General features: G+C 45.7%; 1 protein-coding gene across 6 annotated transcripts in view; it reads left to right on the forward strand.

Moving 5' to 3' along the window:
- The window catches only part of UBR4 (ubiquitin protein ligase E3 component n-recognin 4), a 137195-nt gene that overhangs the window by 107318 nt on the left and 15436 nt on the right, over nucleotides 1-14441 (forward strand). For all 6 annotated transcript variants that reach the window (XM_036255544.1, XM_036255541.1, XM_036255545.1 and 3 more), the window contains 9 exons: nucleotides 736-933; nucleotides 1640-1720; nucleotides 3996-4083; nucleotides 4831-4958; nucleotides 6302-6409; nucleotides 6911-7030; nucleotides 7747-7937; nucleotides 8362-8535; nucleotides 9395-9494. In XM_036255544.1, coding sequence (XP_036111437.1) covers nucleotides 736-933; nucleotides 1640-1720; nucleotides 3996-4083; nucleotides 4831-4958; nucleotides 6302-6409; nucleotides 6911-7030; nucleotides 7747-7937; nucleotides 8362-8535; nucleotides 9395-9494 — 1188 coding nt within the window. The remainder of the gene's footprint in view (nucleotides 1-735; nucleotides 934-1639; nucleotides 1721-3995; nucleotides 4084-4830; nucleotides 4959-6301; nucleotides 6410-6910; nucleotides 7031-7746; nucleotides 7938-8361; nucleotides 8536-9394; nucleotides 9495-14441) is intronic.

Here is a 14441-nt window from a genome sequence, read left to right on the forward strand (position 1 = left end):
AGCAGTAGAGAAGCATAGTGTGATCCAAAGACCCTTTCCTAACTAGCTTAGCCCCAGCCAGTTTGGCTCAGGGGTTGAGTGTCGGCCTGTGGACCAGAGAGTCCCGAGTTCGGTTCCCGCTAGGGGCACGTACCACAAAAAAGAAATAAATAAAAAATAACCAGCTTAAAATAATATCTTTACCCTGGCCAGTTTGGCTTAGCGGTTGGCGCAATGACCTGCGGACCAGAGTGTCCTGGGTTCAGTTCCCGCTAGGGCACGTACCAAAAAAAAAAAATTGCTGTTATACAAAGACCCTTTCCTGTTATCGAGAAAGGATGAAAAACACCCGTGTCCTCAGTTATTGATGAGAGATCATTGGGGTTGGGCATGCCTGATATTAGTACTATAGAGAAGACCCTCTTCTTGACTTGAAGGCAGTCAGTAACAGAGTCAACTGGCCCCAAATTGGTTAGCATCACATGAGATGAGCAGGTGAAGGAAAGCCTCCTCTCCCCTCATTTCAGTAATACAACTTCCATATGTTTGAATTATATTTGGATTTTTAAAATCACCCTGAGCTTTCGGTTGTTTTATATATATTTAAATGTGTAAGGGGTTGGATGAGTCTGGTGTGTTTCCCTCAGAGTGTTCATGAAATAAGGTAGCATGGTATAAACCTAAAAGGTTTCTGTTATCCCTCTACACATATCTTCATGCCATCCCTTCTGATGCACCCTTCTCTCTGTCCTTCAGGAGGAGAATGAAGTCACTGAGTTCTTTGTGACCCTGGAGAAGGACCCCCAACAAGAAGACTTCTTACAGGGCAGGATGCCTGGCAACCCATACAGTAGCAACGAACCAGGCATCGGGCCACTTATGAGGGATATAAAGAACAAAATTTGCCAGGACTGTGACTTGGTGGCTCTCCTGGAAGATGACAGTGGGATGGAGGTAACAAGCATGCAACAAAGCTGCCATGGTTGAGAGCGTGGGCTGGGATCACATCCGGGTTTCTCTCTTCAGTAGCTGGTTAACCTTGGGCAGCTAGCTTGCTTCAGCTTTCTCATCTATAATGGGGGTAGTGATGCCCACCTACCTGATGTAAAGGTTAATTGCTTATAAAGGCTCTGCCCCATGCCGGGCATGAGGTAAGCAAAGGGTTAGTGGCTATTGCTTGTCATGCATAGACTTTTATTATTCATGTTGCTCTGGCAGAGGCTTCCCTATGTTCCCATTAATCTCCCTAAATACTGGCACTTTAGCTTTTGTGCAGATTTCTGGCTCTGTATCTTGTACCTTCTGGTAGACAGCCTGTAGGGTCTGGCATATTACATACATAGTGAAAAGCAGGTTGGGTGAAATAGAGAAAATCACTTTTTCTGGGGCTGAGCCTGAAAATAGACTCAGGCTAAGAGAAGGTCTTCAGCAGGGTTTTTTAGCCCGGAGTCCATGATTTGGGTTAAGGGTATTTGTAACCCAGGAAATTGTGCACAAAATTTTGTGTGTTGTGCATACACGTGCATATTTTAGGGAGAGTTGATTGATCCTCGTCACATAAAAATTATTATGAACTGTTGCTATAAAGTGCACTTTGATCTTGAAATTTACTTGCCTTATAATTACCTGGAATAACAACCTCATCTGCTTTTCTGTTCAGCTTCTAGTGAACAATAAAATCATTAGTTTGGACCTTCCTGTGGCCGAGGTTTACAAGAAGGTCTGGTGTACCACGAATGAGGTATGTGTTTGCTTTCTTGCTCAGAGGTGTGGTTTTACTTTTCTGATGTGTGCAGACTTGTATTAGGAGGAGCCGCTTCAGTCATCACTTACCCAGCTTGTAGAGCTGTCCTTCCCCTGATTGTGGTTGTGTGGAGGATACCAGTCATCTTGTCCTCCTTTTCAGGCATCTGGCTAGTGAAGGGTGAGGAGCTTCAGGAGAGGACGGGTGTTTTCTGGCTGTGATGGGGAACACCTGCTGTCTTGTACTGTGTGTACACAGGCCCCTCAGGACTGAGATTAATCCTCAGTGTTTGGGGGCCTGCTCACTTACCAGAATGTTTTCCCAGTGGCTTTGTCAGGGAAGCATAATTTCTGTTTCAGTCGTTGGGGAGTTGGGGGAAAGGGAAACGAAGGAAGCATAGCACTCGGGTTCTTTTGGCCACCTCGGTGCTATCTGCTCATGGAAGTCTGTCTGCTCACTTCTACTCTCCCCCTCGTCTCTTCATCGCTGTTCCTCCCACCTCTTCTTTCTTGCCTTCCCACTCCTCTTCATCTCTTGTCTATTAAGGGGTTTTTAGTCAGTGAATCAGATTAACAGTGAATTCCAGCAAACTTGTGTCCCAGTGAAGCACCACACACTTTTCTAGACTTAGTCCCAGATATTTCTGTAGAGTTTAACCAGATTGGTATTGTACTTTTGTGCATTTTGGCCTTGAATCTGTTACATATCCACCTGGTTAGACATAGTGCTGTTGGCAGAGGGACAGCGGAGGACTGCCCCATCCAGTGCATCTTATCACTGATATTTTAGCATCAAAACAGAACGGTGCAGCTCTGGCCGGTTTGGCTCAGCAGTTGGAGCGTTGGCCTGCGGTCCGTAGAGACCCGAGTTTGGTTCCCACTGAGGGCACGTACCTCGGTTGCAGTTTGTCCCTGGCCCTGGTTGGATCGTGTGGGTGGCAGCCACTCAATGTGACCCTTTCACGTCGATGTTTCTCTCTCTCCCTCCCACTCTAGCGCTATTTACACTGATCTCAAATAAATGCTTTTTGCCTCTCAAAAAAAAAAAAAACCAGAACAGTGCAGATTTAATCCCTGGTGCCCATAAAAATTTAAGATCATGCTTTTGTGGGCACCTTTGTAAGTGGTGGTATGGAACCCAAAGAATGCACACAGGTATCTCCCCCTTAGAACCATGAGGCAAGATAGAAGTTGAAGATCATTCGACCCTCACATTAGTGTACTTAATCCACTGAGGGGTTTGTTCTGACAAAGTCCACAGTTTGTGGCAGGTTTTTATCTGTGGCATCATCAACTTCCCCTTTCTTCCCTCGTCAACAGCTCATCTCTTCTACTGCCTTTTGTGTTTTCTAAGCCTCTTTCTGCCATGACCTATGGCTCTTCTCTCTCTCGGTTCCCATTGAGCATCCATACCTGAGAAGTGGCCTTCCTGACAGCTTCTATCCTCCAGGATTTTCTCTCCTGATGCTGAGCTAGAGCTTAGAGGCAGGCATCCTTTCATATAGTGTGACCTCAAGCCCCATTTCTCATCTCCAAAATGAGGATAATGTAACTGCTAGGGTGCCTAACTCATTTAACCTGGCACAGTGAATGCTCATGATCTTCCAATATTCAGAATGCTACAGTCTTCTAGTTTACCAGACTTCTTCTTTATTCCATCAGGTTAGAGGTTTTAGATTGAGGAAATCTGGATGAATCCTTTCCTTACTGTATGGTTATATGAAGACTTTAGGATCTCCATAGGCAAAGATTGATGTATTTTCTTGCTTTTGGTTCCTGAGACTTGAATCAAAACTTTTTGATCCTGTTGACCTCCCCTGTCCTGATTCTTTGAATAGTGGTCCTTATTAATTGGAGTTTCAGCTCCTGAGGGAGGCACAGGCTTGGCATTAGACTTGAGCTTATAGGGATGACTTTGAACAAGCAGTTTAATCTTGTACAAAAGGGTAATATCAAGTGCTTGATTAGCATATGACTTAGCACAGAGTAAAACAATAAATAATAGTTGTTAGAGTTATTACACAGAGTTCAATAAAACTAAATGGGATAGTGTCTATAAAATGCTTTGTACAATTCCTGGCCTAAATAGGCACTAGATGAGAGCTTTCTCTTAAGTGAAACACGGTACATTTGAATTCCAGCTGCTGTGGTTCAGATCGTGTAGGGAAGTGGAAGTTGTCCACACTGCTGAGGCATTAAGCGAGACCAGGTGTTCAGTTCTTTGTATTTTCAAGGCCTATTTACAAGTACCTTTCTCCAACTTTCTCGTTCAGGGAGAGCCCATGAGGATTGTTTATAGAATGCGGGGGCTGCTGGGTGATGCTACTGAGGAGTTCATCGAATCCCTGGACTCCACCACAGGTGTGGCCCTTCTCACAGACACTGCTGCATGTTGCATTGAGGTTTGGGATAATCAGTAGTTCATGTCATGGGACTTAGGGATATTCTGGGCAAATACTCTTTTGTACCTCTGATCAGAATTGAGGGGAGAGTACTTCTCCAACTGCGGAAAAATACAGGTATCTATGGCCTAATTCAGATACCTCTGGGGTTGGAGAGAAAAACAAACAAAAACAAAACAACCTTGGGGAAAATAATGCATTTGCAACAAATTTAAGTTCAGATTTATTTTTAGCTTAGCCCCCCCCCACCCTCTTTGGTGGTTGTGGTGCTTATATTTTCACATATTTGAGTAAATCATTTTAATTTACTTGAATCTCTTTTAAAAAATGTTTTTATTGACTTTTTTTAGAGAGAAAGGAAGGGAGAGAGAGATAGAAACATCCATTAGCTGCTTCCCGCACACCCCCTATTGGGGATCGAGCCTGCAACCCGGGCATGTGCCCTGACCAGGAGTCGAACTGGGATCTCTCAGTCCATGGGATAATGCTCAACTACTGAGCTACACCAGCTGGGCCGACTTGACTCTTTTAAAAAGCTACTGAGCGTGAGATAGTGTACTTTAATATCCAATATCGATCCTGTTTATTGGCTGTTTTACTGGAGATATGAAAAAGGGAAATAGCTATCAGCCTGGAAGAGGGCTGTCAGTTTTATTTCCATCTTCACCTTTTCCTCTGCTTCTGCTTGGCTTTCCTTCTTCCCCAGATGAAGAGGAAGATGAAGAAGAAGTGTATAAGATGGCTGGCGTGATGGCCCAGTGTGGGGGCCTGGAATGCATGCTTAACCGATTGGCGGGGATCAAAGATTTTAAGCAGGGACGCCACCTTCTAACAGTGAGTTGGAAGCAGTAAGGTGGGACCAGCCTTCTGCTTTGGGAGAGACCCCTATGGAAAGAAGGTTATGGTCATTGTGCTGTTTAACTCTCGAGGGCAGCATGGTGCCATGGACCAGTGCAAGCCAAGGAAGGACCTGGCAGCTTCCCTGAGTCCTCTACATCTAGGCTTCTTTCCCCCACTACACTCTTCCTGGCCCACTACCCCAAAACACCAGTGTGATGGCAGCCTTCTGCTATGTCCCTTTAGTCACCCATGGAACCAATGTTTAATTGTCTTTCCTAAAAACTATACGTGTGTCTATATTATTATTATTATTATTAATATTATTTTTATTCTCACCCAAGCACATTTTTTTTTCATACTTTGTTCAGATAGAGTGGGAGGGAGAGAGAGAGAAACATTGACGTAAAAGGAACACATCGAGTGGCTGCCTCCCGCATGACCAACCAGGGCCGGGGACAAACTGCAACCGAGGTACGTGCCCTTAGTGGGAACTGAACCCCAGTCTGTCCTTACTGCAGGCCGACGCTCTAACCGCTGAGCCAAACCGGTCAGGACTTATTATTTTTAAATGGATTTTTAGCCCTGGCTGGTTTGGCTCAGCAGTTAGAGCGTCGGCCTGCGGTCCAGAGAGACCCGGGTTCGGTTCCCGCTAACGGCACGTGCCTCAGTTGCAGTTTGTCCCCGGCCCTGGTTGGTCGAGTGGGTGGCAGCCACTCAATGTGTTCCTTTCGTGTCGATGCCCCCCCCCCCCCCATCTGAACAAAAAATGAAAAAATGTCCTCGGGTGAGGATTAAAAAAAGAAAGGATTTTTAAGTAACCGTTTCATTTCTTGTAGGATTTTGATCCATCTCCTTAGTAGGGAATAGAGGATTCCAAACACAGCACAAATATTACACTATGATTTTTATCTCCAGTGGATGTGAGAACATTTATTACTGTGCCTGTGTTTTAAATGACCTTCGTGGTTCTGAGCTCCCACCAGCCGTGAGCTCTGGAATCTTCCTGTTGACTGTCAGCTCAGAGTCTGAGTTAGTACTAGGGTTTCCTTCAAGACAGAGTATCACCTGTCCCATAAGGCATTGGTGTCTCTGCCATAGTTTTGGAGATGGTGATTACCTCACCCCAGCCCATGAGGGCTGCTGCTGGAGAACATTGCTGTGTGAAATGCCCACCTGGCATGGGGTCCCAGCCCTCTTACCATGTCCGCTTAAGTATCACTTCTCAGGAGGAGTACCTGCTGATTGTACATGACCTCTCTTAAACATTCCCTCCCTGCTTGTCCCCATATCTTCACTCTCAGATGGTCTGATGGGTTTTGACTGGCTTTTCTTCTCAGGTGCTGCTAAAGTTGTTCAGTTACTGCGTGAAGGTTAAAGTCAATCGGCAGCAGCTGGTCAAGCTGGAAATGAACACTTTGAATGTCATGCTGGGGACTCTAAACTTGGTAAAGAGTGTGGACTGCAAAAGATAAAGATTGGGTCTTGGAAGTCCTGGGAAGCTCAATTCTGGACTCTGATGAAATGGACTTGTGGCCCTTTATCTGTTTGTCTGTCTGGCACAGAGGCTTGGATCATCCAGGCTGCCCCTTCTCCTCCTGCTTGCTCACCCCCATGCTGCTGCCATGACCCTCAAGAGCTTCCTTGTCACTTTCCTGAATTCAGATATGAGATAAGAGGAAGTTAGTCCTTAAAACAGTCCAGACCATGTGCCAATGGAGAAGTAGAGCCACTCGCGTCAGGGCAACCATAAAGAAACCTGGAACGTCACATTTCACCACCCGCAGAGGCCCATGTGCTTGACTCTCTCTGAGAACACAAACGCATGCATGCATGTACACACAGTCCCTGGGAAATATGGCCTTGAAGGACATCTTTGAGGAACAGATCCCCCCCAGCAATGAGTAGTTGTGTTGTTATCCCTAGAGTGACTGCGTCTCCTTCTACAGGCCCTGGTAGCTGAGCAGGAAAGCAAGGAGAGTGGTGGTGCAGCTGTGGCCGAGCAGGTGCTTAGCATCATGGAGATCATTCTGGATGAGTCTAATGCTGAGCCCCTGAGTGAGGACAAGGTGAGTGAGCCCAGCCTGACCATCTGAAGACTCTGGGAACCTGCACTGTCTCATTGCCAGCGACAGGCTTGTTTGTGTCTTAACTGTGTCAGCCACGAGTGATGGAACCTGCTCAGCGCATAGGAGTGGTAACGTTCAACTAATTAATGGTGACATTACTGCATCGAAGCCTGAAAGCTGTGGATTCAGAGGAAGCAAAGCTGCTAAGGATATTCTTTCACTCAGAAGCTGCTCATTAATGGAATCCTGGCATGTTCCAGCTGATAGACAGGGGCCTTAGTCCAGCCCCTATTTCACAGTTGAGGAAACTAAGCCCAGAGAAACGAAGTGAGCTGTTCAGTGTGACACATTTGGTTACTATATAGCCGGAAGCCCAGAACCCAGATCTCCCAACTCCCAGTTCAGTTCTTTCCACTTACTGCACCATTGTCTTCCTCCATTCTTATTGGTGCTAAATTTTTGGCTAGAGATATGAACAAATGAGTATCAGGGAGCCTACATCCTCTTGGAGGAGGGGGAGATTGTTTTGGTGTATTTTGATCACCTGAGACTATTAACAGTCATCACAGAAATTTAGAAACTAATTTATCAAGTGGAACTCACACTGTGTATTCCTCGAGAAGTGCCAAGATGCCGTTCTTTTAGGGCTCCTTCTGATGACTGATGGACGTGCTGTAGCCTGGTCCTGACCCCTTCCATCCTCTTTATTATTGTAGGGCAACCTCCTCCTGACGGGGGACAAAGATCAGCTCGTGATGCTCTTGGACCAGATCAACAGCACCTTTGTTCGCTCCAACCCGAGTGTGCTCCAGGGCCTGCTGCGCATCATCCCATACCTTTCCTTTGGAGAGGTGGAGAAAATGCAGATCTTGGTGGAGCGGTTCAAACCATACTGCAGCTTTGAGAAGTATGTCACTTGGGCTTCATAAGGCAAAGGGAGACTCCCCACAAAAGCCTGAAATAGTTCTCGGAGACTGAGGAAGAATCACCTGAATTTCAATCACATTTTTGTGTGCCAGTGTGGCAAACCTTTAAGGGACTTGATCTAATTGGAGAATCCATTGTTAAAATATATTGTGTTAAATTGGCTTGACAAAGAGGTGAAGTGAATATAAGATGGGAAGGGGGTATGACAAACTGGGGGGGCGTCATGTGTGCAAAAGCATGAAAACGCAAGAGAATGCTGGGAGTTTAGGGGACAGCAGGTAAGAGGGAGAGTGGTAGGAAACAGATCAGCTAAGGAGTTTAGACTTGATCCCATAGACTGTTGAAGATTGTTCGGCTTATGTTATTCCTTTCACACCTTTAGACTCTTCGCTCTTTCTGCCTAGGTATGATGAAGATCACAGTGGCGATGATAAAGTCTTCCTGGACTGCTTCTGTAAAATAGCGGCCGGCATCAAGAACAACAGCAATGGGCACCAGCTAAAAGATCTGATTCTCCAGAAGGGGATCACCCAGAATGCACTTGACTACATGAAAAAGCACATTCCCAGTGCCAAAAAGTAAGAAGTGGCTCCGGCTCAGTAGCTGCTTTCCTTCCCCTCATCCTGGTTCCTTTTCTCCTCTATCATCTTGGCATAATTGTTCCCCTTTGTCCTCCTTGCGGGGGTCTCTTTCCTCTTCTGGAAACTACCAAGATGACCCCTTAGCTGCTGCAGAGTCCTTTGGGGACTCTGGGAAAAGGATGGCAGCCTTTTGGTTTTTGTTTAGAGTACTCATCTCTCTCTAGCTTCTCAGCTGAGCTGGGTAGTCCTTTGTGATTCTTTTTTTTTTATCCTCACCGGAGGACATTTTTGCATTTATCTTCAAATAGAGAGAAGGAGGAAGAGAGAGAGAGAAACATCAATGTGAGAAAGACATCGAGTGGTTGCCACCCATACGACCCCAACCGGGGCCAGGAACAAACTGCAACCGTGGTACGTGTCCTTAGTGGGAACCGAACGTGGGACTCTGTAGTCTGCGGGCCGACACTCTAACCACTGAGCCAAACTGGCCAGGGCCTTTGTGATTCTCTCTCTCTTTTTTTTAATCCTTACCTGAGGACATTTTCCCATTTTTTGTTCAGATAGAGTGGGGAGGGAGAGAGAGAGAGAGAAACATCGAGTGGTTGCCACCCGCACGACTCAACCAGGGCTGGGGACAAACTGCAACCAAGGTGCATGCCCTTAGCGGGAACTGAACCCAGGTCTCTCTGGACCGCAGGCCGACGCTCTACCGCTGAGCCAAACCAGCCAGGGCACCTTTGTGATTCTTTGTGGCACTCTCTTGGAGGGTCATATTTAAACAAGCTAGAATTAATAACTGGTTTCAAGGTAACCTTTGCTTGTCTGGCCTGCTAATAAGCCTTTTTTTGCTTTGCAGTTTGGATGCTGACATCTGGAAAAAGTTTCTGTCTCGCCCAGCCCTGCCATTTATCTTGAGGCTCCTTCGGGGGTTGGCCATCCAGCACCCTGCCACCCAGGTGAGTAGCCAGCCTGCATGTAGACTTTATACTGTGGACAGGTAGAATGTGGGAACCATACGCTGTCGTCTCATCTCCCAGGACTGAAGGAAGGTAACTGCCTTGATTAGCCTTGAGTTATGGCTTGCCCTAATACATAAGACTCCTAGAGTGGAAGAGACTCTCAGGTCATCTGGCTCAGCTCTCTGTGGAGAGGGTTAAGTTCTGTTTGTGATTTTCTCATTCAATGCATTCTTACATGGGGCTTCATTATTTCACAGGCTAGCTGAGCAGCAGTTGAACTGTGAGGGTATGGCTGGCCCAAGTGTAAAACAGTTTTGATTTCTGGCCACAACCACTGGGACATCTGTAGTATCATCGCCACTGTCTCCTGCTGTGAATCTGGGCAGCCGGAAACTGTGCTCAGAGAGGCCCACCTGCTCCCTCTGCTGCTCATTCCTGATAGCTCCCCACTGGGCTGGGGCATCTGTTACTACTCACAAGTCCTAACTGGCCTGAGCCGGTGGCTAGGCTGGATTTTTTAAAAATTGAACTTTTTGAGAGAATTATAGATTCACATGCAGTTAAGAAATAATACAGAGAAATCATATCTATACCCATTACCCAGTTCTGTCAATGGTAACATCTTGGAAAACTAGTAAATATCACAGCCAGGATGTTGACATTGGTACAGTCACAAGTCAGGGCAGTTTCAGCACCACAGGGGTCCCTCCTATTGCACTATTATAGCTCTACCCACCTTCCCCCACCCTCACGCCACTGACCCCTTGCAGCCACTGATCTGTTCTCCATACCTATAGTTTTGTCTTTTCTTTATTTTTAATTTTTTTATCTTTATTGTTCAATGTATTACAGATGTTCTTCATTTTTCCACCATTGACCCCCTCCTCCCCACTCCAGCCACCCTCCTGCTTTTTCCCACATTGTTGTCTGTGTCCATTGGTTATGCATATAAGTTCTTTGGTTTATTTCTTCCCACCCCTCAACCCCCTTCCTTTGAGGATTGTCAGTCTAGCAACCAATTTGTACTTCTTAATCCCTTCACCTCTTTCACCCATTCTCCCAACCCCCCCCCCCCCCAATCTGGCAACCAACAAAATGTTCTCTGTATCTGTGAGAATGTTTCTGTTCTGCCTGTTCATTTTGTTTGTAGATTCCATTGTCGATAGATATGTATTCATTGCCATTTTGTTTGTTCATATATTTTATCTTTTTTTTCAAAAAGACCCTGCAACATTTCATATAATAATGGTTTGGTGGTGATGAACTCCTTTAACTTTTTCTTGTCTGGGAAAGTCTTTATATGGCCATTGATTCTAAATGACAGCTTTGCAGGATAGAGTAACCTTGGTTGTAGGTTCTTGCTTTTCATCACTCGGAATATTTCTTGCCTGCAAAATTTCTTTTGAGAAATCAGCTGACAGTCTTATGGGAACTCCCTTGTAGGTAATTAACTGCTTTTCTCTTGCTGCTTTTAAGATTCTCTCTTTGTCTTGAACATTTTGCATTTTGATGATGATGATATGTCTTGGTATGGGCCTCTTGGGGTTCATCTTGTTTAGGACTCTCTGTGCTTCCTGGACTTATATGTCTGTTTCCTTCACCAAGTTAGGGAAGTTTTCTGCCATTATTGTTTCAAATAGGTTTTCATTTTCTTGTTCTCTCTCTTCTCCTTCTGGCACCCCCAAGATGTAAATGTTGGCATGCTTGAAGTCCCAGAGGCTCCTTACACTATCCTCATTTTTTTGGATTCTTTTTTCTCTTTGCTGTTCTGATTGGGTGTTTTTTGCTTCCTTATATTCCAAATTGATGGTTTGCTTCTTGGCTTTACCTGCTCTACTACTGAATCTGTGTAAATTATTCTTTATTTCAGTTAGTGCCTCCTTCATTTCTGACTCTGCATCCTTCATTTCTGACTGGTCCTTTTTTATGCTCTTGAGGTCCTCACTAAGTTTGCTGAGGTTCTCACTAAGTTCATTGAGCATAGTTATAAGCAGTGTTTTGAACTCTGCATCTGTTAGGTTGCTTATCTCCATTTTGCTTAGTTCTTTTTCTGGGGTTTTGTTTTGTTCTTTCATTTGGGACCTGTTTCTTTGTCTCCTCATTTTGGCTGCCTCCCTGTGTTTGTTTCTATGTATTCCTTAACTAGAGGTATGGGACTAGCTGAGACCAGATGCTTCTTGTTTGAAAGAATTTAGGAAAACCTGAAGCAGGATCCAAGACAGGCCAATCCTATGGTTAAACAACTGGCAACAGCTTGGGTGGGCCTGAAAGTTGGGGGGCGCGGGGGGGCCTCAGGGAATCACCAGGGCGGGACAACCAGTGAGAGCCAGGTTGCTGGAGTCCCAGATATGGCAACTGTCTGCCACCCCAGGGAAGGGCTCACCAAAGGAACAAAGACCTCTGATAGCACGTTTGTCCTGGAGAAAGCCTCCTCTCCAGCCCTCGCTCCAATGCCAAATAGCTCAGTTCTTCCCTGTATGTCTCTGGCGCCCTTCGAGCTGCCTCCCCTCCAAGCTTAGAGGGAGCGAGTCCGATAAGTCCGTGCGCCGGCCCTTTAGGGAGCTGCCTGGGCTCCAGCCGCCTCAGCCTTCCTGATCCTCAGTTCCCACTGGTTTTTCCAGCCAGAAGTTATGGGGATTCTCTTCCTGGCACTGGAACCCTGAGCGGGGCACCTGGTGTGGGACGGGGACCCCTCAGTCCTCAGGGAGGGCCTTCCCAGCCCAGGTGTCCTCCTGATTTTTATCCGCCACACGTGGGTGTGGGGCCAGCCTGTCGAGCTGCCGCAGCCACCGCCCCTCGTGCCTCCGCCCCTCCTACCAGCCTAGATGTGGCTGCTGCTTTAATTCCGTAGTTGTAGGACTTCCATTCAACTCGATTTCAGGTGGTTTTTTTTTTTTTTTTTATCCTCATCCAAGGACATTTTTCCATTTTTTGTACAGACAGTGTGGGAGGGAGAGAGAGGAAGAGAGAGAGAGAGAGGGAAACATCGATGTGAAAGGGACACATCGAGTGGCTGCCACCTGCACGACCAACCAGGGCCGGGGACAAACTGCAACCGAGGTACATGCCCTTAGCGGGAACCGAACCCGGGTCTCTCCGGACCGCAGGTGGACGCTCTAACCGCTGAGCCAAACTGGCCAGGGCGATTTCAGGTGGTTTTGAATGATGGTTCTATAGTTTAGTTGTAACTTTGTGGTTGTGGGAGGACACGATACCGCGGTTACCTACCCACCATCTTGACTGGAAGTCTAGTTTTGTCTTTTCAAGAATGTTATGTAAATGAAATCACACAGCATGTAACCTTTTGGGGCCTGGATTTTTTTCACTCAGTATAATTGCGGAGATTCATCCAGATTGTTGTAGGTATCAATAGTTTGTTCTTTTTCATTGCTAAGTGGTGTCCGTGGTGTGAGTGTGCTGCAGCCTGCTTGACCATTCACTCATTCAGGGACATCTGGGTTGTTTCCAGTGCAGGGCTATCACAAATAAAGCTGCTGTGAACGTTCACGTGCAGATTTTTATGTGAATACAGGTTTCCATTTCTCTGGGATAAATGCCCAAGAGTACAGTTGCCAGTTGCAGGTTTAGTTTTACAAGAAACTGCCCAACTGTTTTCTAGAGTGATTGTAACATTTTACATTCTCCTCAGCAGAGCACAAATGGTCCACTTTCTCTACGTCCTCCCCAGCACTGGGGGTGTCCCTGCTTTCTATTTAGCCATTCTGATCGACGTAGACTGAGCGCTCAGTGTGTTTCCTGATGGCTAATGATGCTGCACACCTCCCTCTTCATGTGCTTCATCTGGGAACCTGCAGTGACACGTCTGTGCACGTCTTTACTTGTTGAATTCTTAGAGTCCTCAGGGCTGGATATATATGTATATATATATTTCTGTTTGTAATGTTCTACCTTGAATATAGTTCCACATTCTCATTTGGTAGTCTGTTCTAAAAACTTATTTCAAAAATGTGGTAATTTTATTATGGAAGAGTCTTCCATCTGTCTTACCTAAATCTCTTTTGTTCTCTTTTGTTAGTTCAGTGGACATGGTCATAATTAGTACATCTTTGTGGAGATAATTTTTCCTACATCAGAGTTTTACATTATTTTCCCTATCCTTGCAATATTTCTATTTGGAATGTGAATAAATCAAGGAACTAAGCTATGATAGCCAATGGCAACAGTAAGTTTAGAAAGGGTCTGCTGATAGCCAGGCTTATTCTTAGTTACTAAGTTGAATTACGTTCTTTAACAGGGTTGGGGAACATCCGGCCCACGGGCTGTATAGGGCCCTCAAAATCAATACCAGCTAACATCACACGCCTCACCAAATTAGCCTGACCAAATACAGCAGGCTAATTTTTAAGTTGATAATTTTGTATGGCCCTCGAATGATGTTATAAATAACCAAATCGCTCTTGGCGGAAAAAAGGTTCCCCACCCCTGCTTAGAATAAGGCCTTCTAGTTAGATACTTGGCCTTCATACTTCTGACCATTCACTTTTATTTCAACACATTTATTTAGCTCCTGTCATATACCTGTACTGTGCTAGGCTGAGGACACTGGTGAGGTGGACAGTGAATAGAGTGAACAGAGATCTGGCTTAATAAATGGATTTGGAGGCTGATTGCACATGGGGAGTGAAGAAGCTGGACGGATCAGAACTCTGCTCAGTTTCTGGATTGGTGACAGGGTGGTGCCACGAAGGAGGTGGAGAACCTAGGAGATTAGAAGTAAGGTGGGGCACAGTCCATTAGATCAGACTCTTAAGGTATAGTCTGTCCTGACTGGAATGTAAGCTTCAGGAGGATATGGTTTTTGTTTCTCCAGCACCTAAAACTCTGCTTCACACACAGTAAACCACCAGAGTGTTGACTATAGGCTATCAAGAAATGGTTCAATAGGTAGTTGAACTATAGGTTTGGCGTTTAGGAGCTTGAGAC

This window comes from Molossus molossus, unplaced genomic scaffold (assembly GCF_014108415.1).
Source record: "Molossus molossus isolate mMolMol1 unplaced genomic scaffold, mMolMol1.p scaffold_m16_p_12, whole genome shotgun sequence".
Taxonomy (NCBI): domain Eukaryota; kingdom Metazoa; phylum Chordata; class Mammalia; order Chiroptera; family Molossidae; genus Molossus; species Molossus molossus.